General features: G+C 38.3%; 2 protein-coding genes across 7 annotated transcripts in view; one reads left to right on the top strand and one right to left on the bottom strand.

Moving 5' to 3' along the window:
* ANKRD6 (ankyrin repeat domain 6) overlaps positions 1-1,754 on the bottom strand; it is a 113,841-nt gene extending 112,087 nt beyond the window's left edge. Inside the window, exon 1 of one of the 2 annotated variants that reach the window (XM_081941465.1) lies at positions 1,737-1,754. The gene's annotated coding sequence lies outside the window, so the exon portion shown is untranslated. Of the gene's footprint in view, positions 1-547; positions 673-1,736 lie in introns of those variants that run through there. The other variant, XM_081941462.1, reaches the window with a different exon arrangement.
* RRAGD (Ras related GTP binding D) lies at positions 51-22,078 on the top strand. 5 transcript variants are annotated; one of them, XM_081941479.1, is made up of 7 exons: positions 51-177; positions 5,008-5,297; positions 7,054-7,253; positions 9,034-9,148; positions 10,462-10,604; positions 14,835-14,983; positions 21,356-22,078. In XM_081941479.1, exons 2-7 carry the CDS (start codon positions 5,055-5,057, stop codon positions 21,505-21,507), a joined length of 1,002 nt encoding a protein of 333 aa, XP_081797605.1. In that variant the 5' UTR covers positions 51-177; positions 5,008-5,054; the 3' UTR covers positions 21,508-22,078. The 5 variants fall into 5 exon arrangements, with proteins under 5 accessions (XP_081797605.1, XP_081797603.1, XP_081797602.1 ...); XM_081941477.1 differs by lacking the exon at positions 51-177 and adding an exon at positions 757-1,056; XM_081941476.1 differs by lacking the exon at positions 51-177 and adding an exon at positions 760-1,104.
* Positions 22,079-26,269: the final 4,191 nt, after the last annotated feature.

Raw genomic sequence — 26,269 nt, 5'->3', positions numbered from 1 at the left:
TAATAGCAGTTGGTCCGAGTTGCGCAGGGCACACAAGCACAACGGGAGAGCATAAACGGAAGCAAACACATAACCTCAGCCCATGTGAAATCGGCCTTTAAAAAACAGAACCCTGGATAAGCTGATTCTATGCAACACTGGTAGTTGCAGCATGACTACATGCTTACTCACTCACTAGTAAGTTTTACTATCAAGGCTTCGCACGCACACACAGCATTGTGTGTTGCAGATACTGGCAGTTATTCTTCCTCTGGTCTCTTTGGAAGTCAATAAAATAATAAAGGATGCCCTCTGTAAATGCTCCATGCTCTGCCTTTTATTAAACGATGGGGCAACTTGCCCTTTCCTAGTGCCTCAGCTGTCGGGAACAGTCCTGCTGCAGCGAATCTTTTCTTTATGCTGCCTTTGAGCATAAGCAGAGTTTTTTCCCCCACCCTTCATCCACTGTTGACCGTTATAAAACTACTACATGCGTATACTCGAAGAAAGGTAGGAGAGGCAATTTCCAGGCGAAGGCTTCCCGGAGCAGCCTTTTATATTTACCTACCGATTCCCCCCAAGCGCCCGCTGCAACAACAACAAACGGGAAGCGCTCCTGGACAGCCACCCCTCCACCCTGTAGTTCTCACTTCTGTGCGCTATTATGTTACTCCATGAGCGAGTGTGTGTATATATGCGTGTGGCTGTCAGGTGACTTGGGTCACGCAGTTTTCTCTCCTCTGGGAGGGACTGCAGGGCCTCGGCTGACTTTCCTTTGACAACTGCGACGAGGAGGAAAGGGGGGAAAGGGAAGAAGGAAGGAAGGAAACCATTTAGGCTCGAATCCCCCCCCGAGAGGCAACCTGGAGGGGCGACGCGGCGGGGAAAGCGGTGCTTGGCGAGGACGAAGCCGGGGCGGGATCAGAATGAGCGAGGTGCCGGGAGTGTTGAAGGAGCAGCAGGAGAACGAAGGAGCGGAGGAAAAAGGCGAGGAGGAGAAAGACGAGGAAGAGGAGGAGGAAGAAGAGGAGGAAGAAGAGGACGAGATTGTCGGGCTAGCCGACTATGGGGATGAGAGTGAGTCTTTCTCGGATGGCGACCACGAGAAAAGCGGGGACGGGGCGTGTAAGTAGTTCCTGCGGTTGAAACCGAGGGAAGACGAAGGAAGAGCGAGCAAGCCTGTTCGGGCGACTTTGCTGCCAGGCCTTTTGTTTGGGGAGGGGAGAGGAGAAGCCCAGGCGGCGGCACCCGGGAGGTGCGCCCTTGGAGAGCTCGCCCCGAGAGAGGGAGGATGAGGCAGTGGGGATCGAGGAAGGCTGGGGGCGGCTGGGAGTTAAACTTGGGCCCCTCCCAGCTTCGAAGCGTTTGGTTCCGCAGTGAGTGGGAACTGCACCCTAACATTTACTCCCCCCACACAGCCACTCTTTGGCACACGTTTACTCGTGGTTAAACCGAATCGCGGTTGGGTCAGTTTACCCAATGGTCTGCGTAACTCGCTACTCCTCTGCAGTTCAGTGTGCCGTGTGAACGCGTGGGAAAAGGGGGGGCAGCAGCGGGGAATCAGCTGGCTTGAGGGGGAGAAAAGCAAAGATGGTTCCCTTCCATGATTCCAGTATTCAAGAGTCAGTAAAGGCTAGTCCTTAAATCTTGTTTCACCACAGGCAGTGAGTGAGAGAATGCCTTAAAAATCGGAACTGACGAACGGCGAAAGGAGAAGTGTGCAAGATACTTATTTTAAAAATTAAATTGGTATTCACCTTTCCTTCAGGAACTTGGTCTGCCTAATCTTCTCTGCCACAATCCTTTAAGCCTTAGTCTTAGATGCAGCCTGCCTTTCCCCTTATAGCAAGGATTGGGGTGGGGGTGGGTGGAGGGAGCTACTACCTTTTTAGTATCAGAATGGATAAGTGCCTTTTTTTTCTTTTTCTTTTTGCAAATTGGAAGTTGGTATGGTTTTACAGGGGGGAAAATAGTGCCCTGATATTTAGGATAAGCCGGGATTCTTTTAAATTCCTGATCCCTTTGATCAAAACAGGTCCTGGTTTCACCCTCCTTTAAGAAAAAGTATGCACATTTGGTAGTATAGTGGAATCATTTCTTACATCTAACATACTTTAAAGGAAATGATGGGGGGGAGATTACCTGTATTCTTGGACAAAGGCAAGAAACTCAGTTTTTCCATCTCTGTTGCTTAGAAATATTTCCCACAATCCAAGCTGCTCCTTTTCTTTCCTGTTACTGCTATAGAGAAAACAAGGGATAGGAGATGCAGTAAAACACACAATTGTTCCTAGTTTGGGGTTTTAAGAAGAAATTGAAAAGGAAATTGCTTCCTGGCCATTCATTTTCTTGGTCCTCTTATCTTCAGCTTTTCTGGAGCTTTTTGTTTTTGCCAGGGCTGCCAAATCTGGACTGTAGAAATCCAAAGATTTCCCCTTAGTAATTCTGCTACTAAGTAGGAATCCTAATATTTTTCTCATTGCCATAAACTCTGGCAGCACTGGTGGAGAAAGGAGAAGTTTTGAGGAGGAACTGAGGTTTGGGAGCAAGGAGACTGAATTTTGGGGATAGAGAAACAATTGAACAAGGATGCTGTAAAGCGAAATTTAAATGTATGTATGAGCAAAAACAAAAATTAGTATTAAGTGAGGGAAGAAAGTGAAAAACATGGAATAAATGAAATAGAGGTCATTTAGGATCAGGTTGGTACAGGTTTTTGAGAATTGGCGGGGAATATAATAACTGAATAGAGTTTGACTTTGAGCTGAGATAGTTTATAGTTGGCCTTTAATATGAGAATAGAATGATGCTAAGACGAAGATGGGTTGGACAGCAAGCAAGATTTGCCTAGCTACTAATATGTGAGTGTGCTAGATTAAAATATATATTTGTGTCATGCATTGTGATGACCTATAGAGAAATCTGACCTTACCTTTTAGGATGTGTTCTAAATTTTTAATAGATCCTGATATTGAGACTGATTTTTTTTAAAGCAAATGTGATTTGATTCCTATTTCTTGCAGAACGTCAGAGCAGAGACACTTTGCAAACAATAGCAAGCTACATTTTACAAAAATTGTAGAATTTTGGTTAATATTGTAGGTAGAACACTAAGCCTAGAGGCTGAGAATGTGTGAATTTGCCCTAGTGAACTAGGATTTGGTAATTTTTCAAGCGCAGCTCAAACTCTTTGATACAACTACTTCACCAGCTGTAAAAGTAGTTAATAGTGAGATGGTGTAAAATAATAAAAATAAATTCTTGTTCCCTACCTATATTTTAAAAGTAAGAACAAAAAGCACACAATTGCAGAAGACTTAAGTCTGAATAGACAACTAACTGTATTTGCACGCACAACACAAATATCCCAAATCCCCAAGGTGATTTTCCAAGAAATGGCCTTTTACATTTCTATAACATGTCTACATATTTGTTTACATATACATCTTACAGTTAACAAGGTGTATTTACACATGACCCCATCTTTCATTTTAAAAAGAAATTTAAAACACTTGTGCTCTCAAAGTACATATAAAGATGAATACTATAGGCAGCTAATGCTCTGAAAGGCGAGATCTTTCAAAGATTACATGGCTAGGTTTTCTGTTTCCAATTACTTTGCGAGAGCATTGACTGAGGGTTTGAAGAGGGAACATACAGATCACAAGTATTGTCAGTTGTAGCTGTGTTTTGTGGGAAAGAACAGGAAGAGAAGGGGGAGAGGGAAGAGGGAAAGAAATGTGCACGTGACTGACAACAACAATAATGAGAAGTCCTAGCACTAGTGTGGAAATTCATAGATTGGTGATCATTCAGTTTATATATTTATAAGTTTATATAGTTATATTTATAACATGGATCTTTTTTTGTATGTGTCATATACAAAAAAAACTTTGTTAAGGGATTGAGAGCTTAAGCACACCTTGGAGAAAAAAATATTTAAGCAAACTTTTAAAATTGTATAGTGGTGCAGCTATTCAGTATGCAGACAGAGTGCATGTATCACAAAGACATAAAGTTTTTTTTTAAAGGGAGGCCCACTTCAAATCCATAAAAGGCAAGAGCCAAGGGTTAAGAGTCTGTCTGCAGCTGTGAATGTCAGTCTCCATATTGCAGGCTGTACTCCAGACAGTTGTTCCATTGGTTTTGTTTTCTTGTTTTAATAAAACCAGTGCATTGGAATAATGGCACTCAACACACAGTTATTTAGGTACATTTACAGGAAAAAAAATTATGTAAATGGATTGGCAGAGGTAAACCTTTAGGCTTAAACAGAAAACAGTTTTTACAACACTTTCAGGAACAAATGGAATATTTTCCTTTTAGACTATATTCTCTTTGCCTTTGCTGAGAATGGGTAAAACTGTTTCAAATGTTAGGCTCCCTGCAGTATAGGCTAAATATTATGGTTTGTGTGTTCTCATGTGAATGCATCGACTTTTTTCTCTTTGTTTCAGAGAGGCTGTATTAAGTAACATAGCTGACATGCAGTAGATACTCAAGCAGAAATTGTTTTTAATAATAGTGTTTTGAGAAGCACTTAAACATAAATATTTTAAGTATACATGCCACAGAAATGGGTATACTTTTCCAGGTTCTTCATCAGATGTATTCTTGTGATTCAGTGTTATCTAAAGTTTTTAAAGGGAGCATTGATAAACTTGTTTCCATAAGTTGTACATTTAAAAAAAACAAGGTGGGATGTGTGTGTATGTAAATCTTTCATCTCATTATTAAAGTTTGCGTGACTATGAGATAGGAGCATGGTAAGGCAAGTGCAATATGGAGTTCTGATTGTAATCTGCATTTATTTCCACACTTTGGCTTATTTTGTGAGAGATGTAAGTTTTTTCAAACTAGCAGGGAGAGATCATTTCAAATTAAGCTGCCCCAGAAAAGAAAAGAAACCTTAAATTGCAAAGAAGAGTTAAAATAATACATTTAAATTGCATTCAGGTTTGGATATAAAATATAGTTTTGTAAATTAGGTACAGTATAAACTAAAAAAATGTTTTTATTTGGTTCTAGATTTCAATGATCCTTTTAGTACTGAAGTTAAGCCAAGAATCTTGCTCATGGGACTGAGAAGAAGTGGAAAATCTTCCATTCAGAAAGTTGTTTTTCATAAAATGTCACCAAATGAAACTCTTTTCTTGGAGAGCACTAACAAGATCTGCCGAGAAGATGTTTCCAACAGCTCCTTTGTTAACTTTCAGATATGGGACTTTCCCGGCCAAATTGATTTTTTTGATCCTACTTTTGACTACGAAATGATTTTTCGTGGAACTGGAGCATTGATATTTGTGATTGATTCTCAGGTAAGATGATGATGATTTTAGACCTATTTGACTTTTAAATCATTCTCAAACCTTGAATTTGCACAAATGAACACCAGCTGACAGTAGAGAAATATAAGAGATGATGGAAAGTTAAGTAGAATGTGGCTCTCTAGAGAACTGCAAGCAAACTTTCCTTTTACAACAGGGCTCTTTTTCCATATCCTGGATTCTCACTGCAGCACAGTTCACCTTTTTAAACGCTTTTGCTAAATGTTATCGGAAATGGAAAATGCAGAGTAAGATCTGCAGTTGGTACAGTTGTATAGAAACCAAAATTCTTATCCTGGTGTGAGGAATAAGCCATTTATCATAAAAGGGACTTGTTTGAATTTTGCTGTACATTCTGTTTTTATTTAGATACTACTGCACAAATATCTTTGATTGCTTACACTTCTGTTTCCATATATGTAATCCTTCAATTTTCTGCAGTTTCTAAAGTTATTTATAACTTCATAGGTAAAATAAAGCTTAAGATGATTATAGCTAGCCTCAGCTTATAACCACAATTGGAGCAAAGTTTCCACTGCTAAACAATGACACTGAAAAGATGTGTCTTATGACCAATCCTCCCATTGTTCGTCAAAGCATCCCCATGATCACATGATCAAATTCAGGCACAGGGCGACCGGCATGTATTTAAGATAGATGCAGTGTCCCAAGATCATGTGATCACCATTTGTGATGTTCCTACTGGCTTCTGACAAAGTCAATGTGGGAAGCTGGGTTCACTTAATAACCACACAACTCATTTAACAACTGTAGTGATTTACTTGACAAAAAGGTCATAAAATTGGGTGTGACTCACAATTACCTTGCTTAACAAGCAAAATTCTGCTCCCAAATGTGGCCATAAACCGAGGTCTACATATGCATATAATCCATAATTATGGATTATGTTTGTGCTGGTGTGGTAAAGTGCCTAAGGTCATCCAAATTCAGATCCACTGTCAGCTCCTCATCCACTCTCCCACTGTGCATCTGTTTGCCCAACTTTACAGATAGTTTTTGTGGAGAAAAAACAGAGAAAGGAGTGCTAAGTATATCAGTTCAAGTATTTTGAGGAAAGATGTGATGTACTGGTAAGTGTAATAAATATATACAGTATATAATAAGAAATCAACATGTCAAGGAACTGCTTAAATGATGGAAATGAGGAAGGTTAAAGCTTTTGGTGATTATTAGTGATGATATCTATTATTATCCCCAATGTCAAATGTGGAGTATCTTAGCAACAGCTGCAAAAGAATAACAGTGTGAGTGTTGGCCACTGTGGGAATAGAATTCTGTATTAGGTACTCTAAAGGTGCTTGTAGTCTTTAAATAGAAGAGAGAGTTAATGATTAATAACTAGTTGAAATATTCCACCTTCTAAATGTCTATGGAGATTTTCAGTCATCCAGGTCATGGTTGTCCCAAAGGTGCTTTTTCAAGAGGCAACTGGACTTTCTGGTTTTTCTTTGAAGATGTTTTGCTTCTCATCCAAGAAGCAGCTCTGCTCTGCTCTGAGCTGAGCTGAGCAGAACTGCACAAGCTTCTTGGATGAGAAGCGAAACATCTTCAAAGAAAAAACAAAGTCCAATTGCCTCTTGAAAAAGCATCTTTGGGATTCCGCCTTCTACTTTATTAATGAAATACTTTTTAAATGGAATGGGAGTTTCATATAATGCTTTTTGAGTAAAAAGAATTCAGGTTGAAATTTTAAGTCATGTGTTTTATCCAATTCTTTTTTTTTTAGGATGACTATATGGAAGCATTAGCTAGATTGCACCTTACTGTGACACGAGCCTATAAAGTAAATCCAGATATAAACTTTGAAATATTTATTCACAAAGTAGATGGTTTGTCTGATGATCACAAGATTGAAACACAAAGAGACATTCATCAGCGGGCTAATGATGACCTTGCAGATGCTGGACTAGAAAAAATCCACTTGAGGTGAGAAAAACAGTGTAATGGCTGGAGTTTGCTGGGGAGAAAAAGGAAACTGCAAGTAATATTAAAAGAAGTGCCATAGTATAAAACTTGGGAAAAGTAAGCTTAGTTTTACAGTATATCATGATCAAATAGAATAAATGTTTGCTGGTGTAGCCATGGTTAAAATATTAAAATTATCTTTTTAAATTCACAGAGGCAAGTATTCCAGTTATTCCCGGTCAGTATAGTATTAATTTTCAGTTGTATACTTCTAATGAGCACCATTTTAGGGAGGGCTGTGCTAGGGTGATGCATTTTGCTAGCCTCAAAGTTGTTGATGCTCCTGACTTGGAGAAAACTATATTGAGAATGTATGTATGTAAAGGTAAAGGAGTTCCTGTGGATTTTACTCCGCTAGTCGTTGCCGACTTTAGGGGGCAGTGCTCATATCTGTTTCAAGCACTGAGCCAGCACTTTGCAAAGACATTTCCATGGTCATGTGGCTAGCATGGAGTGTTGTTATCTTCTAACTGAAGTGGTACCTATTTATCTACCTGCATTTGCATGCTTTCAAACTCCTAGGTTGGCAGGAGCTGGGATGAGGATGGGAGCTCACCTCGCCGCATGGCACTTGAACCCAGGCTACCGGCTTTCCACCAGACAAGCCCAGTAGTTTAACCACTGAGCCACCTTGCCGGAACGTGTTAATTGACTTTGTATGAATGAACTTTATGCATTCATTCGGCAACCGAAGTTATGACAGCACTGAATGAGGAAACTTAAGACCAGTCCTCAAAGGTTGCAAGTGTTGCAATGTTCCTCTAGTCATGTGATTGTAATTTAGGTGCTTGGCAATCAGTTACAATGGTTGCAGTGTCCCTCAGTCACCTGATCGCCATTTGTGACCTTGACTGTCAGCTTCCAACAAGCAAAGTCAATGGGGAAGCCATCAGGATGTTGCAAATGGCAACCCTGTAATATCCCACTTACTGATGTTCTGAACTGCTGTCATGAATCAGCAAGGTCATGTGACATTGCGCTTTACAACTGCATTGATTAGCGAATGAGTTACCAATTGCTGTTAACAAAGTACTCCAGGTAGTCCTTGACATACAACTGTAATGGATCCTGCCCATTATAGTTATATGTCATAATGTTTGATTTTTTTGTGGTGGTGGTGAAGTGAATGTGGTGACTGTAAATGCAGTTGCCATGATTGTTAAGCAAACCCATTGTTGGCTGGGGTGTGGTTTGGCCCAAAACTGAAGGTAAGTTCCAGTTTTGGGCAAAACCCTCATAAGACTGAGGTCACGTGAACACAGGATGTGCAAACAGCCATAAATTCAGCCATGTTGCCTAGTGTCTGAAGTGCAGTTAGGTGGTCAGAGGAAGGGCCCAACTGTCAGAAATTTGAACCTGGGTTTTAAATCCACTTTTTCAGGTAGATTGTAACTCTGAAATAGTTATTAAAGGACCAGTCATAAGTCAAAGTCTACCTGTACCTGTATGCCATTACAAACATCACTTCCATAAACCCAATTAGGCAGTACATCAACCATGTTACCATCAATACACTATCTGGTGAAAATAAATTCCTTGAAAATTGTAAGATCAAGTCCCAATTTTGAGAGATATTTTTAATCCAATGCTCTGTTTTTTTGCCCTTCCTTCAGTTACTACTTTGCTTTCCATCAATATATTCTGTATGGCTTATAAAACAAGCCATAAAATAGAATATTATTTTAAACCCTTCACAGGTATTTATTTCAAATGAACATGTTGATTATTTTTCTTTTTGCAGCTTTTATTTGACAAGTATATACGATCATTCTATATTTGAAGCATTCAGCAAAGTGGTTCAGAAATTAATTCCACAGCTCCCAACTTTGGAAAATCTGCTTAACATTTTTGTCTCGGTAAATATGTTTGCATGCGCATGTATTTCCTATGTTTTTCATGTTTATTGCAAAAGGACATTTTATTATTTTAATGTTTTGAAAAAAATGTTGCTATTATTTAAGCCATTATGAGATTCTATATGAAACACCAAAAGTGCATTCCAAGATAGGGATGGAAAATTTTCAGGAGTGGAAGGATTTCAAAACCCACTACTACTTAGTCTTGCCAGAGTTCAGCTGAAGCCTGTTCCTTCCCTCATTCAGACGCCATAGCTTCCAGATGTCAGGAAAGAATCTCGATTGCATTACTCAGTTGACCTGGGATAGAGAAGGTCAATTGAGCTACACAGGTCACAGGGTTGTGCTGGCAGATAATCTCTCCAGCAGCTTCATATAGATTCAAAATAGAAGGGGTGACAGATTAAAGCCCAGAGGAACCTGCAAAGCAGGGGCTCTAGCGCTAAGTGGAGCCAGCCCTGGACAAAGAACCATCAGTGGTGTGATTCAAATATTTTTACTACTGGTTCGGTGGGCGTGGCAGGAGAAGGATACTGCAAAATCTCCATTCCCATCTCACTCCATGGAAGGATACTGCAAAATCCCCATTCCCTCACCTGCTTTCCAGTTCTGTTCTCCTGTGCAGGGCAACAAAAGTAGCCCCAGCTGATTAGCTGGGACTCGGGAGGCAGTGAATAGATGGGGGCGGGGCAAGCCAGAGGTAGTAGTTGCCGGTTCTCTGTACTACTCAAAATTTCCACTACTGGTTCACTAGAACTGGTCAGAACCGGCTGAATATCATCTCTGAACACTGTGCCATGCACTCTCAGTCCTCTAATCCAGAAAGATACCATGATCAATGGTATCAAAGGTTACTAAGAGATGAAAGAAGACCAGAATGGTGTACAACTCCCATTGTAATCCCACCAAAAGTCATCAAGAAGAGCAACTAGTGCCATCTCAGTATTACATCTGAATATGAAGATTGACAGAAACAGCCCAGATAATTCTAGAGTTCTAGGAAAGTTATTTCTATTGTGCCATGTATTATTTTATAATTATTCTTTACATTTATTCTGACTCAGCATCTGTAGGCAACTATATTATACGGTATTATGTAATGTAGAGAGTGAGTGTGGTAGAGAAGATGATTGATAAACAGATATGGATGGATGGATGGAAGATATACAGGATGGATGGAAGATATACAGGATGGATGGATGGATGGTTTTGTTTGTATATATGATTGTGTGTGTATGTGCATTGTGTACAGTATAGTATGCATTGTATATATATATTAGGTTCTTCGTAACAAAATCCATGTTCCCTTGTAGAATTCTGGAATTGAGAAAGCATTTCTCTTTGATGTAGTAAGTAAAATTTATATTGCTACTGATAGTACCCCCGTGGACATGCAAACTTATGAGCTCAGCTGTGATATGATAGATGTTGTCATTGACATCTCTTCCATCTATGGGTAAGTTGGAGTATTTTTGCTACCCTTTATGTTTGTTTGCAGTTAATGTACTGTAAGACCATCAAATGGCAATGCATTTGTAATGAAAAATATAATATTTGCATATACAATGATATGCAATTTGGTCTTTGTCAAAGTTGGGAAAAATAGTCCAAGTTATCTTGAAAATACCAATGAAAATCAAGCAGTCGTTTTGTGTGCTTAAGTACATGTACATATAGACCAGTGGTGGGTTTCAAAAAAATTTTGGAACCTCTTCTGTAGGTGTGGCCTGCTTTGTGGGAGTGGCTTCCCACCATGTGACTGGGTGGGAGTGGCTTGCCGGCTATGTGACCCGGTGGGAGTGGCTTGGCAGTCATGTGACCAGGTGGGAGTGGCCAAGATCATGTCACTGAACTGTTTGCCCCAATGGATGATCTACAAAAAGATATACAAAAAGGAAATTTATTATTTTGTGTACTTACTACTTAAATAAGATTAAAATAAGTACATAAAACAATAAAAGAGCTACTTACAGAAGGAAGATGACTGTCCTTGCCAGTCTTCAATATCATTGACTCCAATGAATGGCCTGCACAAAGAAGAGAGACAGAAATGAACTCTTTCATTGCATGCACTCCATTAGAATGAAACCAGCACACAAAATAATAGAAAAGGAAGATTACTGTCCTTTTGTGTGTTGAAGTCACCCATTGACCACCTTGCTCCAATGAATGGCCTGCATAAAGAGATACAGAAAGGAAGACTTTAATTGCTTGCACTACTATATTAAGAATGAAACAAGCACACAAAGCAATAAAACAGCTACTTACATAGGAAAGATGACTGTCCTAGCGGTCATACTCTGTTGCCTCTTCACCCTGTTAAATAATACTAACTGCAGAAGAAATAAAACAATATTGGACTCGATTGTGGTTGTAATCTGAGGACTACACTACAGGTAACAGAAGGGACCTCTGTTTTCACCCAACAATGTACAGTCTTTTCAGGAAGGATGTCCCCCAACAAACAGGAAAAATACAGTTTTTTATCTAAGAAGTTAGATCAAGAATGAATATCATAGGTAGATTCACAGAGCAATACAGATTTCTTCTTCTAAAATTTATTCCTCAGTTCAAAAAACAGGAATATATGAATTAGGTTCAGTACTTAGGACAGACCAAGTAGCTATTCAAGAGTTAGTGGTGTCATGTTTAGAAGCAATAATAAAGCAAGATATGGATTTAAAACCAGTAATATTTGGTTGGGCATTTCAAAGGGAATACAATACATATTTAATTTTACACATGTTAGCAGCTGCTGGAATTGTGTTTGCACAACAGTGGAAAAACAAAGATATGAAAATGAATAAATATTAGAATGTGCAGGAATGAATAAATTGACAATTAAAATCAAGAAAGCTTCGAATACTTTTTTACGTGAGATTTGTTTTATCAATTGCTAACTAACAGAAACAGAAATTAGAAATCTAAAAGTATGAAAGAAAACACCAATTATGTAAAGAAAGGTCACTAAAATGTTTAAGGAAATATTATTAGTACTTGATCATTATTAATGTGTAGATAACTGTGGGACATTACACACCCACACACACAAACTATGACAGTGTCAGGAAAACACCAAAAAATAACAATTTCCCCCCAAAAGACTGCAGACGAAACCAGTTTTTTTCTAACCCTAAGGACAGGAAAGACAAAGCCACTGGAATAAAAACCATCAAGGCATTGTGGGAAATTATAAAGGACATGCCAGGAAGCTCACAGAACCAGCAACCACCTCACAATTACCTAAACAACCAGGCATCACACAGAAATACACAAAATCTGGCAAAGCTGCCTTGCACCAACCTGGTCTGCCCATAGAAAAGCAGCCACTTTGAGACACACAAACCATGCACCAACCTGCACGCTTAAAAGCAACATATTGCATCACAAATAAAACATTTGCAAAAAGGAATAAAATTTCTTGTAATAAACTTATTCTATAAACAATAAATAAATAAAAATTCCCTAAAATATTTTTTAAAAAGATATTCTATAAATAATAAAAAAAATCCTTAAAAACCATTTTAAAATACACAATAAATTAAAATAAAACCATTAAAAATATTCTATACACAATGAATTAAAATAAACCATTTAAAAATATTCTATCCACAATACTTTTAAATGTATTATGGATAGAATATTTTTAAATTGTTTTATTTAAAAGTATTGAGTATAGAATGTTTTTAAATGGTTTATTTTAATTTATTGTTGATATAATATTTTTTTTAAATAATCTAAGACAATTTTAAAATAGATTCTTCCAACAATAATTTAAAATAAAACCATTTTAAAGTATTCCACACACAATAATTTAAAATAAAATCAGTTAAAAGTATTCCACACACAATAATTTAAAATAAAACCAGTTAAAAGTATTCCACACACAATAAATTAAAATAAAACCAGTTAAAAGTATTCTACACACAATAAATTAAAATAAACCATTTAAAAAATTCTATACTCAATACTTTTAAATAAAACAATTTTAAAATATTCTGTACACAATACACTTAAAAGTACTGAGTATAGAATTTTTTAAAATGATGAATTTTGAAGTGCACTGCCTAGAGTAAAAAGAGTTGGGGTGACATGGAGAAAAATTAATAAAGAAGAGGATACGAGAATAAGGCTAGTTTATTTCCCAATAGTTTATCCTTAAAATGGAAGAATAGTTTTAGATGTGATGAGAATCTGGTAATTGAAGGGAGAGGGGAGTGCTTAATTTATCCCCCCCCCTTTTTAGGGGGGGACTTTTTAAATTCAGGATTATTTTTTGGGAGGGGTGTAGATATGAGACTTGATTTTTTTTAGATAGAGGTTATATACAGTATCATGGTTTTATTTGGTTATACAAGAGAAATTGGGGAACAGCATTGTGGTAAGTCATATTTTCAGAAAACCTCTCTCTATACAAATTAATAGATTATTTGATGTTGAAACGGCATTTCTAAAAAAATATAAATAAATTGTAGTTATCCATTGGTGGCAGAGAGAAGGTATTTCTGCTTTTTGTTATTACTTTGTATTTCTCAGAACATCCCTGAAGTATAAGAAACTGATTTTTGAGTCTAAATAAATATATAGTTTGACGTTATTATCAAAGTCCTCTTAGTCAGTGGAAGCCTGAGTGTTTCTTTGGCCAAGAGGATCTATAAGCAGATCTAAATCAGCTACTGTACTCCTGTTAACTTCACACTTATTTTGCAGTAGGGCATTCTGTTTGTGGCTCCCTTTACACATAGTTCAGCAATTGTAATGGCGCTAACTAGTGCAGTAAGAGTAGAACATCTAACAAAGCAATTTGATTGATTCTTAATTTTCCATTCAGCCAAATTTAGTATTCTTATTTGGTTTTGTGAAATACAAAGTCTAAATGATTTTTTAATAAAGGAAGACCTTTTCTCTCTATACCACTATATTTTTAGATGGTTATTAAAGTCATCCAAGAAAATCTGCATGTGCAGATTGTGGTTTGTTGCAAGTAAGCGATCTCTGCAATAAAGTCTAAAAGGTTGTTCCTTGTAGTATTTGAAAGGTCCCACACTTTAAAGCTTTCAGGCTGCTGTTGAGCTGCCATCTCTTCATCCAACCCATTTCTGTTTGAATGTTTTCCCCCCCCCCAACTTTTAAAATGTATTCATATATGTCAGGGGTGTCCAAACTTGGGAACTTTAAGACTTGTGGACTTCAACTCCCAGAATTCCCCAGCCAGCATGTCTTAAAGTTCCCAAGTTTGGACACCCCTGATATATGTTATGTTTTAATTATATTCAATCTATAAATAGATTAAATGAGAACTGTTCCCGTTTTCTATACTGTATATTTATTATTGTAGATTAATTCTAATGTTTTCTTATTTTGTATTCTGTAAATTTATGATCTTAGTATTAATATTTTTGTGGATTTTAAAAAATTGACATTACAGCACTATGTTAGTAAAGCTTTTATGTATCATATAGGTTCCATTGTTATATCTAATATGAATTCTTTTAATTTACTGTGGTTATCTTCACCAATACTATCACATCTGTTTTATAATTCTGTAGATTATATTTGGATATACTCTAAGCACATAATACGTATTTTTTATTGAAATAATACTATAAGAATGCAGCCTCTAGACCATAACAAATTAATGCTGTATTTTCCCAACTCTCTTCTTTCACGATCTTTTGCTATTAAGGCTCAAAAAAGATGGTGCCGGAACACCTTATGATAAAGAATCAACAGCAATTATAAAATTGAATAATGCCACAGTCCTTTACCTAAAAGAAGTGACAAAGTTCCTTGCACTAGTCTGCTTTGTCAGAGAAGAAAGCTTTGAGAGAAAAGGTATTAAACTTTTTTGCCTAAACCTATCTGCAATCTTGTTTTCCTTTGTATGAAAATATTTCCCTCTCTTGATCCTACAGTCGAACACAATGTTTCTCAACCTTGGCAACTTTTAAGATATGTGGACTTGCAACAACCTGAACTCCCCAGCTAGCATGCTTCCAGCCAGCCTCATATCAAAATCAAAATACCAAAAATGTGTAATTATTTAGTAAATGTAATCATTGAAATACTGTTGGGAATGGGTTGAAGAATGGAATGAATTTCAGCATTCTATGTTAGAATGACTAGATTGTAGCAGTGTATTTTGCTATGTAGCTAAAAGGATAAAAACAAATGTAGTGAGCTTCTAATTATGTAAATTCTTAAACAGAGGTATGGCAAATGATGTAAATTTAGATTTAATGAACATTTGCTATAACAAAATAATTTGTTAAATGTTTTACTATATGTAGTTACTGCAAAGCAGCTAAATTGTTAAAACTAAGTACATATTAAAGATTTCCAAATGAACACAAGAAATCAAAAATGTTCTAAATGAAATCAGGTGATGTCCTTTCTTATATTTTCTTTTCCTTCTTTCTTTCTCCCCTCCACTGATGTATTTTCTGTGTTAGCATAATAATTAATAAAGTGTGTCATTTACATTTTTTTTTGTACAGCAGTTGGGTTGTATAAACCTACTGTATTTTTCGGAGTATAAGACAAACTAAGATTTAATACAATACAATAGCGGAGTTGGAAGGGACCTTGGAGGTCTTCTAGTCCAACCCCCTGCCTAGGCAGGAAACCCTATACTGTTTCAGACAGATGGCTATCCAACATCTTCTTAAAGACTTCCAGTGTTGGGGCATTCACAACTTCTGGAGGCAAGCTGTTCCACTGATTAATTGTTCTAACTGTCAGGAAATTTCTCCTCAGTTCTAAGTTGCTTCTCTCCTTGATTAGTTTCCACCCATTGCTTCTTGTTCTAGCCTCAGGTGCCTTGGAGAATAGTTTGACTCCCTCTTCATTGTGGCAACCCCTGAGATATTGGAACACTGCTATCATGTCTCCCCTAGTCCTTCTTTCTATTAAACTAGACATACCCAGTTCCTGCAACTGTTCTTCATATGTTTTAGTCTCCAGTCCCCTAATCATCTTTGTTGCTCTTCTCTGCACTCTTTCTAGAGTCTCCACATCTTTTCTACATCGTGGCGACCAAAACTGAATGCAGTATTCCAAGTGTGGCCTTACCAAGGCCTTATAAAGTGGTATTAACACTTCACGATCTTGATTCTATCCCTCAGTTTATGCAGCCTAGAACTGTGTTGGCTTTTTGGCAGCTGCTGCACACTGCTGGCCTTTAAATGGTTGTCCATTAGGACTCCGAGATCCCTTTCACAGTTACTACTATTGAGCAAGGTACCACCTATGCTGTACCTGTGCATTCTGTTTTTGTTGCCTAAATGTAGAACCTTACTCTTTTCACCATTGCATTTAATTTTATTAGATAGTGCCCAATGTTCAAGGTTGTCAAGATCCTTCTGTATTTTTAGCCTAACTTCTGGAGTGTTGGCTATTCCTGCCAGCTTGGTGTCACCTGCAAATTTGATGAGTTCCCCATTTATTCCCTCATCGAAATCATTGATGAAGATGTTGAAGAGTACTGGGCCCAAAACAGAGCCTTGGGGTACTCCACTGCATACCTCCCTCCATGAAGATGCAGTTCCATTGAGGACTACATGTTGAGTGCGGTTGGTCAGCCAGTTACGAATCCATCTGGTGGTGATGCTGTCTAACCCACATTCTTCTACTTTATCTAGTAGTAGGTTATGGTCTACCTTATCAAATGCCTTACTGAAGTCCAAGTAGACTATATTGACGGCATTCCTCTGGTCCACTAATTTGTCACATTATCAAAGAATGCAATAAGATTAGTCTGGCATGATCTGTTTTTGACAAACCCATGTTAGCTTTTCGCTATTACTTGGTTTGCTTCTAGATGTTCGCTAATTCGCTGCTTGATTATCTTTTCCAGAATCTTTCCTGGTATTGAGGTCAGGCTGATAGGTCTGTAGTTTCCTGGATCTGTTTTTTTTTTCCTTTTTTGAAGATGGGAACCACATCAGCTTTTTTCCAGTCTTCGGGTAGTTCCCTGGTGCTCCAGTATCTCTGAAAGATATAGTTCAGTGGTTCTGAGATCTCGTCTGCCAGTTCCTTCAGAACCCTGGGGTGTAATCCATCCGGTCCCGGTGATTTGAACTCGTCTAGGGTAGACAGGTGCTCACTTACCATTTTCTTCCCTATTTCAACTTGTGTTCCTAATCTGATTTTTGTGGTGCTGTTTTTGATAGGTTGGACTGTTTTATCCCTTTGTGTAAAGACAGATGCAAAACATGAGTTAAATAGTTCTGCTTTCTCCCTGTTGCTTGTCACCTTCTTGCCACTTTCTCCTAGAAATGGACCAATTGTTTCCTTAACTTTTTTCTTGTTTTTAACATGTTGGAAGAAGCTTTTTTTGTTATTTTTCTTCTTCATTGGTATTGTGCTAGACTGGGCTTTTGTAATATCATTTTTCAAAATTTCCCAAGCTTCTTGAGTTGTTTTCCTCTTGAGGATTCTCATCCATGGAATTTTTCCCAAGCTCTCTCTAAGTTTACTGAAATTAGCTCTCTTAAAGTCCAAGACTCTAGTTTCACTTTGTTCTACTACTTGTGTTTGCATAATGTTGAATTCCAATATTGCATGGTCACTTGCCCCCAGGGTTCCTTTGGCTTCAACATCTTCTATCATTTCCTCTCTGTTAGTGAGAATTAAGTCCAATATGGCTGATCCCCTTGTTCCTTTCTCTACTTTTTGGGAAACAAAGTTGTCTGCTAGGTTTATTAGGAACCTGTTGGATCTTGGTGCAGTTTGTTTCCCAGTTGATGTTGGGGTAGTTAAAATCCTCCACTATTATTGTGGTGTGCTTCCTACATACCTTAGTTAGCTGACTAGCAAAAAGTTCATCTACTTCCTCTGCTTGGTTGGGTGGCCTGTAGTATAGACCTATGGCAATGTCATTTCCCCCACAACCTTTATTATTGACCCAAATGCATTCAAGATAGTTCTCATCATTGTTGTGCTCTATTTCTGTAGAGAGGTAATTATTTCTTATATATAGTTCAACTCCACCTCCTCTTTTATTTGGTCTATTTCTTTTAAATAATTTAAATCCTTCTAGCTGTATGTTCCATTTGTCGGTTTCATCCCACCAAGTTTCTGTAATGGCAACAATATCGTATCTACCCTCTTTAACTTGAATTTCTAATTCACCCTGTTTATTCCTCATACTCTATGCATTGGTGTATAGACATTTGAGTCCATTTTGATTGACCCTGTGTTTACTGTCTACATAACCTGTGTTATGCCTGACTGCCCCTATTTTCTTGCCACTTGTATGATTCATGCACATGGTATGGCACTCACTATTAAATGCTTGGTTTTGCTTAACAACGGGAGTGATAATCTTACCCGCACAAACATCTGTGTTACATGCACTGATAATCCTATGAATTTTAGATTGCTGGGGACAGAAATGTTCTGTATCAATTAATTCTCTGTCCCCGCTGTTCAGTTTGAATGTTTTTCCAGAAAATCTGTGAATTTAATGCCAAATAACTCAGTCCCTTTCTTAGATTTGTACAGTTTTTCATTGGACCAGCTACAGGCATCATGACTAATAAAACCAAAGCCTTCCCTTTTACACCACTCCTTTAGCCACACATTAAACTCTGCTACACACTGGCCCTTCCCTTTTTGTTCCTTATATACTGGTAAAACCTCTGAAAAGATAAGCCTACAACCTATACTACTAAGTTCATACCCCAAGCTCTGGAAATCATTCTTCACAGAAAGTACATCTTTTGGGGACAGATCATTTGTGCCAAGATGTATAATAGCATCAACATCACAGTCCTTACTTGCATTCTTGACTATCTTAAGAATACAGCTCTTATCTCTGCTGGCAGTAGCACCTGGTAAACACCTGACCTCTTAAAACCTCCATATCCTTTCCTAAATTTACATCCCTTATGATTGAATCACCAACCAGAAGGTGACTTCTCTTTTTGCATACCTTGCTCTTCTTGTCCGACTGATGTGTGATACCTGGTTCCCCATTTTGCCTTTCTGAAGTAAGTTCTTCATTTTGGACCACGATCCCCTGTTTATTTGAGTCCACCATTATCACAACTACCTTGACCTGTCTCTTTAGTGTCCCCATTAGGGTCAGCAAGGACGCTATATCTGTTATGCTGGGTCACAGCAAAAGCTTTGTGTTTATGGTTCACAGCTCTCACCCTGCCAGATCCCACAGTTGTCCAGACTGCTCTTCTCCTGCAGGATCTTTGCGGTAGGGGGGGTTGATAGCGTGGCATCTCCATAGAGTGGAATGGCCAAATTGGATACCTAATTTCTGCTTGGAGAGCATAGATTACAGATTCTAGATAGGTAATCTGTCTGTGTAGACTAGTAATTTGTTTACAAAGGAGACAGTATCCAAATTTGAAAAGAGTACTGCGAATGACAGGTGCAAGACTTCTATAACATTGAACTAAACCGGTCATTTTGAAATAAAATAAAATCACAATTTCAAGCACACTAATCCAGAATTATTATTACTATTTTGGTTTATGGACATATGATTCTACCTACTCCTCTTTGTCTCTCTGCTTCCTCCCTTCCAGCCAGCAGCTCCAATCACCAGCCACAGGAAAGTTCAAATGAAATAGAGTTAAAGGGCCACTACCTACTCCTCTTTGTCTCTCTGCTTCCCTCCTTCCAGCCAGCAGCTCCCCCCTTCCAGCCAGCAGCTTTGAAGAGGCAATTTTTTTAAAAAAGTTTTTGCACTCTGCACACCTCCCAAAAATGGCGCATTTTTCACAAAAACGGGCCCTTTTTTGTCAAAAAGGGCATGCATAGCCTTTAGGAGGCTTTAAGAGTGATCCTGGGGGCTGGGAGGGAACTAGCAAAAAACAGCCAGTTTTTCGCAAAAACTGGCATTTTTTTTGTAAAAAAAAAAGGGTATGCAAGGCCTTTAGGAGGCTTATAGAGTGTTCCTGGGGGGCAAAAACGAGGAAAAATGCCCCATTTTTTGCTCATTTTTGCTTTCCTCAGTCCCCAGGAGCACTCCGGAAGCCTCCTAAAAGCTATGCACAGCCATTTTGGTGAAGGGGGCGAGGTTTCGGTAGGCCAAAAATGTTGTATTCAGTATATAAGACGCACCCAGATTTTCAGCCTCTTTTTGGAGGGGAAAAGATGTGTCTTATACTCCGAAAAATACGGTAGTTAAGCGATCTGTGGAGAGAGTGGCAGTGAGGTTCAATTTAAGGTGTTAGCTGGGATAGGGGAAAACCAGATTTAAATCCAGTCACAGTCATGGAAACTAATTGGTGACTTGGGCCACTTACACATTTCAGCCCAATCTACTTACTGTTATGGGGAAAATTGGAAAAGAGAGTGGAACATCTATTGCTTTGAGCTTGTGGAGGATTTGTGAGATAAAATTTGTGATTAATAAGTAAACAAACAAACAGTTTGCTCCTTTATATTGACCAATGAACAGAAAATTACATTAATGCACACTTATTTTAGAATGGTAACCATAATACAGGTTTCAGCAAACTCTTATATTTAGAAGAAGTATCAAAATTGCACAGGAGTCTGTGCTTTCGAGGGAAAAATACCACCAGATATGCCTTTTGGGATCCTGTCCAAAAGTTTTTTATTTATTTATTGTTTCCTTCCCCCAAAGCTTCTGGAAAATACTTTCTCAATTAAAAAAAAAAACGGGCTCAGGATATTTTTTTTCTTTTGATAAATAAATAATGATAGTATTGTCTGGTGATTAAAACTAAGCTAAAACCCATTTTAATAACACAAAATTAGATCTAGTGAGTAAACTTGTTGCGAACTTTCACTTTTTAAGGGAATAAGGAAAAAAAGGGGAGAAATGGCAGTTGCACTATGGAAATTAATTTGTTTTTCATGTTTGACTCCGAGGAAATTACAAATATTGTACATAATAATGAGTTTGGACAGGAGCTCAAAGTAGCAAAACAAAAGCAATATAATAACAACAACATAATAAACAAAAAGAGATGCTCCATTCTCCAAGCTAAAAAGTATACCTGAACAAGACTATTTTCAGACCCTTAGGAAATGCAAGGAGGGAAAGAGCCAGACATATCTTTGTGACGAGAGTATTCCAAAGTTTGAGGACTAGGATTGAAAAAGCTGCTTTGTGGCTCTACAACCCATGAAACTTTGGAGGAGGTGAGACATTCAGCACGCCTCCTCTTGGTTTTCAGACTGGACAAACAGATTCACGTGTGTTTTCTTTTTCCTTAGGACTAATAGACTACAATTTCCACTGCTTCCGCAAGGCCATACATGAAGTGTTTGAAGTGAGAATGAAAGCAGTCAAAACTCAAAAGAATCAGAACCAAGTACAGAGGAATAAAAGGGCCACACATAACGGCACACCGAGGATGCCACTGTAATTGAACTCTTAATGCCCACTGGTAGCACCTAAGGCCTATTATTTGCTGTAATGGTATCAGATTTGAGAACCAGCAGACGAATGGGACTGGTGTACTCTTCAGTTGGAATTTTCCACACTAGCCACTCCTCAAAACACTGTAAATCATATTCTGTGTTCATGTAAAAGACAGACCTGTTTTGCACTTTCGCCTGATTTCAGGATGAAAATGGACTTTTGATAAACAAAATGTTACTTTTTATGTATAGTCTTGAGTAGAATATATATCATAGTATGCCTACATGCTGCACACAAATGAACAATCAAGAAAATGTGGTAAGATGACTTTTTAACATTTGTGAATATCTATTTTCCATCTTGTAAGGTGGAAATTAAAAGTACAGTACAATAGCAATAAAAACATTTGTTAGGTGTCCTTACTGGTACACTAAAAATTTTGTTTAAATAAAAAGTCTTTGAAATTGAGTATCTCCCCAATCATTCCATAAATTCTGAAAAAAAAATCCTCTTTATTCTTTATATTGTCTCTACTTAAAAGTAACTTTCGATAAACAGACTTATTTTGAAATGGATGCATGCTGTGTCTGGTTTATTCATTTTCACATTTGAGAATGACAGTGGAAAAAAAGTACCCTGATTTAATAGAAATTGGGATTTTAATAATTTTGTGCAGAAAGGGTAAAGCACATATGTACATAATGATTTCAAAATAGAAATGTCCAGTCCCTTTTAAATGTGAGATTGAATGACATTGTTTACTCCTGAGACTTACATTATATACTATAAAGTGTATACTAACAAGGCAGGAGACCTAGATTCTAGAGCAGGAATGTCAAACTCAAGGCCTGGGAGCTGGAGCCGGCCCCTGGGGTACTTAGATCTGGCCCGTGGGGTCACCCTGGAAACAGCAAAGGACTGACTCGTGGTTCCTGTGCCTAGTGAAAACGGAGCTCGGAAGGGCTACAGGGGACCCTCCTGAGCTCCGTTTTCGCTTGCACAGTGTTTAAGGAGGCCGTCACAGCCAAAACCAGTTTGAGAGCCTGTTTTTGCTGGCAGAGCACTCAGGCCACCACAGGCCCATCCCCGACATGAGTGATGTTGAGCTAACCACATCCACCCTAGCCACACTCACCCTGGCCCCCCAAGGTCAAACACAACCCTGATGCGGCCCTCAATGACACCCCTGTTCTAGAGGGATCCTGCCTTTAATTGCAAGATTGGTGTGCTGGAAAACTCCAGTAATTAGTAAAAATACTAATTGGTAATAATCAGCATTGAAAGATTGGAGAGTTGACTTTTTCTTGGAACATTTCTGAGAATGCCAGAAGCTGTTTGCAGTATTCCAGAAAGGATATTTCATATGAAACATCTTGGCTGGAACACCTGAAACCATATTCATTCCTTCAATGGCACAGTTCAAAGAGACACTGAATATTTTGAACTGATGGATTTTGCATATGCTTGCTAGAATTCTGATAAACAGTAGTATATTATAACATAAGGATCTGAAGACATACTTGTTTTGAGTTTAAAAATAATAATGCCTAATCTCAGGATTCTTTCTAGTTTTGCTTATCTTTATAAATATATACAACATTTTATCTGTTTGAAGGTATATCAATTTCTTCTGGTTTTGTTTACACCAGATACATGATTGGGCAATTAAGGATAGCTTGTTCTTTCCAGTTGAAGTTAAAAATGAAAAAGAAGCTTAAAAGGAAATCATCCTTCTGGAGTCAAAGCAAGAGATTATTCAGCAATTATGCCACTTTCTCTCGTGCAATTGTAAAATTGTTTCCAGTTTTTCCAAAGAGTGGATTTAAAATGTATAGTTAGTATTTGAAATGCTCATGATTATGAATTGAGGTGTACATGTAATATTCAATTTTACAATCATTTTTTTCATTATTGATATGTTACAATCATTGAAAATGATCCACTAGAGACTGCTAGTATAGTAAAAAAGTATCTTAATAGTATAATTTCAGGGAAAGTTAGATCATTAGGTATTCAAATCTCACATTTTGTAAAGATTCCCCCCCCCCCCAGTCTGCTACTTTTAAAATTCTGATTTGAATGATTAACCCATTTGAATTATATAAAGGTATTTCCCTTCCTTTGGTAGTATGAGCATATGCATATGTACGTATGCACATTAGTATATAGACAAACTCATTCATATAAAAAATTAGAGCTACAGATTGCCTAAGAATTATAACATCTGTGTTGAACAAAACAAGTTATCTCCAGATCTGCTCATCTGAAATAAATCATCTCAATTCAATGACAAGCCTAACTCATGGATATGTATCTGAAGGTCATTACTACACAGAGGAAGGCAGCAATCTATCTGCCATTCTGTAATTCAAATTCAGTTCAGCCAAGAAAAGAATACTGTACTCGAATGATATTTGGGGGTATTTGGGCAGCATTTTAGTGATCTAAACTCAAATGATTGTGAGCAGAGAACTTCATAACCCAAAATTAATCTACTTAATTCATTAGAATACTGTAGTCCACAATTCAATAGTTACATTTCTAACATTGCCAAAGGGGAGAGCTATTTCTCTACTTCTAGCAGTGCCTTGCTTCATTCATTTTCAGAAGGGAATCTATACAAGCAGGGTGGGGGAATAACAGGCCATTTTCCTGTCAACTGTTCTCCACGAGTCTGGATTTATTTCTATGGTTGAGGAGCTTTTATTTTACTTCAATCATAGGATTCCAAGTGGTGTGTAGCTGTACCCTCAATGTAATGTACGCTATTATTCAAGAAATTCTAATCCATAATTGTATTTCATGCATTCAGGCCAGAGGTGGTATTCAGCAGGTTCTGATCAGTTCTGGAGAACCGATAGCGGAAATTTTGAGTAGTTTGGAGAACCGGTAAATACCACCTCTGACTGGCCCCGCCCCCATTTATTCTCTGGCTCCCAAGTTCCAGCTGATCAGGAGGAAACGGGATTTTGCAGTAACCTTCCCCTGGAGTGGGGTGGAAATGGAGATTTTACAGTATCCTTCTCCTGCCACGCCCACCATGCCATGGCCACCAAGCTACGCCCACAGAACCGGTAGTAAAAAAAATTGTATCCCACCACTGATTCAGGCTAATGGTGCTATTGCTTATTACAAATGCAACCTTTCCATCGCCAAAGTTCCAACAGCTTCTTAAATACTAGGGATATGCCAGCCTTATATCTAGTGAATATTCCACAAATGGGGAGCTTCTAAAAAAAAATTTGGTCATATGTCTTCCTGTCACAGTTCACAAAAGATAGGGACTCTCAGTAAACACTGACCATATCTTGAGCCTTCAGTTTCTGAGCCTTCAGAGTTTGCAGGGTCCAAGCTATTGATGGACTGGCTGCTAAAATAAAGCAAAGTTATGGCATACACTTGAAAGGAGACCCTGGATGCCTGTAATTGTGGTCTGTGCACATGTAACACTTGTCACAATTCTAGGTGGTTAGAAGACAGAACAATTACGAAGAGACATCTTGTATACCTCAGCTAAAAGTTAGGAATAGAGATAGCCAGGAGCAAATAGATTGCGTGTTAGATAACTCCTGAAGCATTCATTAGCCAATAATTAGGAATAGAGATGGCTGGAGACCAAATTGTTAGTTCACTACTAAAATGACTTTTAGATAATATTTTTTATTATCCCCGCTTGTCCCGCCTTCTGCTTTAGCAAAAATATATAAAGTTTTCTTAATCCTTTGTCCTGGGTTCTTAGCATTTTGGGACCTCTTTTCTTGGAGAGCTCCAATAAAAAGGAAATGAAATCTTCACCTCGTGGTCTGGTGTCCTTCATCGGCCTCGGCACCAGGCTCAGACCCAAACGGGGGACAACACTATGTTGGATTTTAAAGATGGTAACCAACCTGGGAGCCAATTGGCAAGCAACATAGCTCTGGTAGTATCAATATTATATGGGACATCAGACATTCTAAGTAAAAAAGCTGGAGCAGAGCACTGTGTGACCTGCTACATGCAGTATGTCTAAAAAGAATTGTGTTTGGGTTCACGCTTGACAGTAATAAGTCATGGTTTGCAAACTGCAATTGTGGTACTTAACAAAAGCAAACACATTATGGTCGAGTACATACTATGTGTGTGCACCTGTTTTGTAGAGATTCTCAGTCATCCAGGACATGGTTGTCTCAAAGGTGCTTTTTCGGGAGGCAACTGGACTTTTGCTTTTGCTTTGAAGACGTTTCGCTTCTCATCTGAGAAGCTTCTTTAGCTCTGACAGGATAGTGGGGAATGGAAGGATTTATATTCCTTGCAGACAGCTGGTCATTGGCCTCCTTTTAGAGGCTCCTTGAAGCCCTTGAAAGTTTATCTGTGTCCTCAAGACTACAGGAACCAGGAGCACTACTCAGATGACCCTGAGGATACAGATAAACCTCCAAGCGCTTCAATGACCCTCTAAAAGGATGCAGCTGGTCAAGCTGTCTGCAAGGAATATAAATCCTTCCATTCCCCACTATCCTGTCAGACCCGGAAAAGCTTCTTGGATGAGAAGCAAAATGTCTTCAAAGAAAAAACAGGAAAGTCAGTTGCCTCCTGTTGTGGCCCAGCAACGGCCGGCTGAGCTGTTGGTGGACTCTGACAGCTCAGACCATTATGGATGAGGAAGACTCTGGAGGGTGTTTGGAGTCAGAGCAGGAACTAGAGAGGCCTGTTGGTCACCAGGTGGCATCTGAGTCAGGGAGCAGTGAGGAGGAACAGAGGGAGGTTGTCCCTGATGGGCATGTACA

Source organism: Natrix helvetica, assembly GCF_964273705.1.
Source record: "Natrix helvetica genome assembly, chromosome: 2".
NCBI classification, from domain to species: domain Eukaryota; kingdom Metazoa; phylum Chordata; class Lepidosauria; order Squamata; family Natricidae; genus Natrix; species Natrix helvetica.
Note: the sequence above shows the minus strand (reverse complement) of the source record. Positions and strands in the feature narration are given on the sequence as shown.